The 304-nt window shown below is 44.4% G+C and overlaps 1 protein-coding gene across 1 annotated transcript in view; it reads left to right on the forward strand.

Annotated features, from left to right (window-relative positions):
- Positions 1 to 304, forward strand: part of LOC106324317 — a 6,601-nt gene that overhangs the window by 4,333 nt on the left and 1,964 nt on the right. The window contains exon 2 of the mRNA XM_013762307.1: positions 13 to 286. Within this exon, the coding sequence (XP_013617761.1) occupies positions 13 to 286 (274 nt within the window). The remainder of the gene's footprint in view (positions 1 to 12; positions 287 to 304) is intronic.

Raw genomic sequence — 304 nt, forward strand, 5'->3', positions numbered from 1 at the left:
TGCTGCTACAAGAGTTTGACCTTGAGATCAGAGACAAGCCAGGAGTCAAGAATGGTGTAGCTGATCACTTGTTTAGACTAAAGATTGATAGTGGGATCCATATTGATGAAGGGCTTCCAGAGGAACAGATCATGGCAATTGGAGCAGTGGTAGCGGTTTGTGAAACTGGAAAGAAGCTTGAAGAGGTGAAGGCAACTGAAGAGAAAGGCCCTTGGTATGCTGATTTGGTGAACTACTTAGCTTGTGGAAGAGAGCCAATGGGTCTTGACGGATATGCCAAGAAGAAGTTCTACAAAGATGTGAA

This window comes from Brassica oleracea, chromosome C2 (assembly GCF_000695525.1).
Source record: "Brassica oleracea var. oleracea cultivar TO1000 chromosome C2, BOL, whole genome shotgun sequence".
In the NCBI taxonomy this organism is placed as follows: domain Eukaryota; kingdom Viridiplantae; phylum Streptophyta; class Magnoliopsida; order Brassicales; family Brassicaceae; genus Brassica; species Brassica oleracea.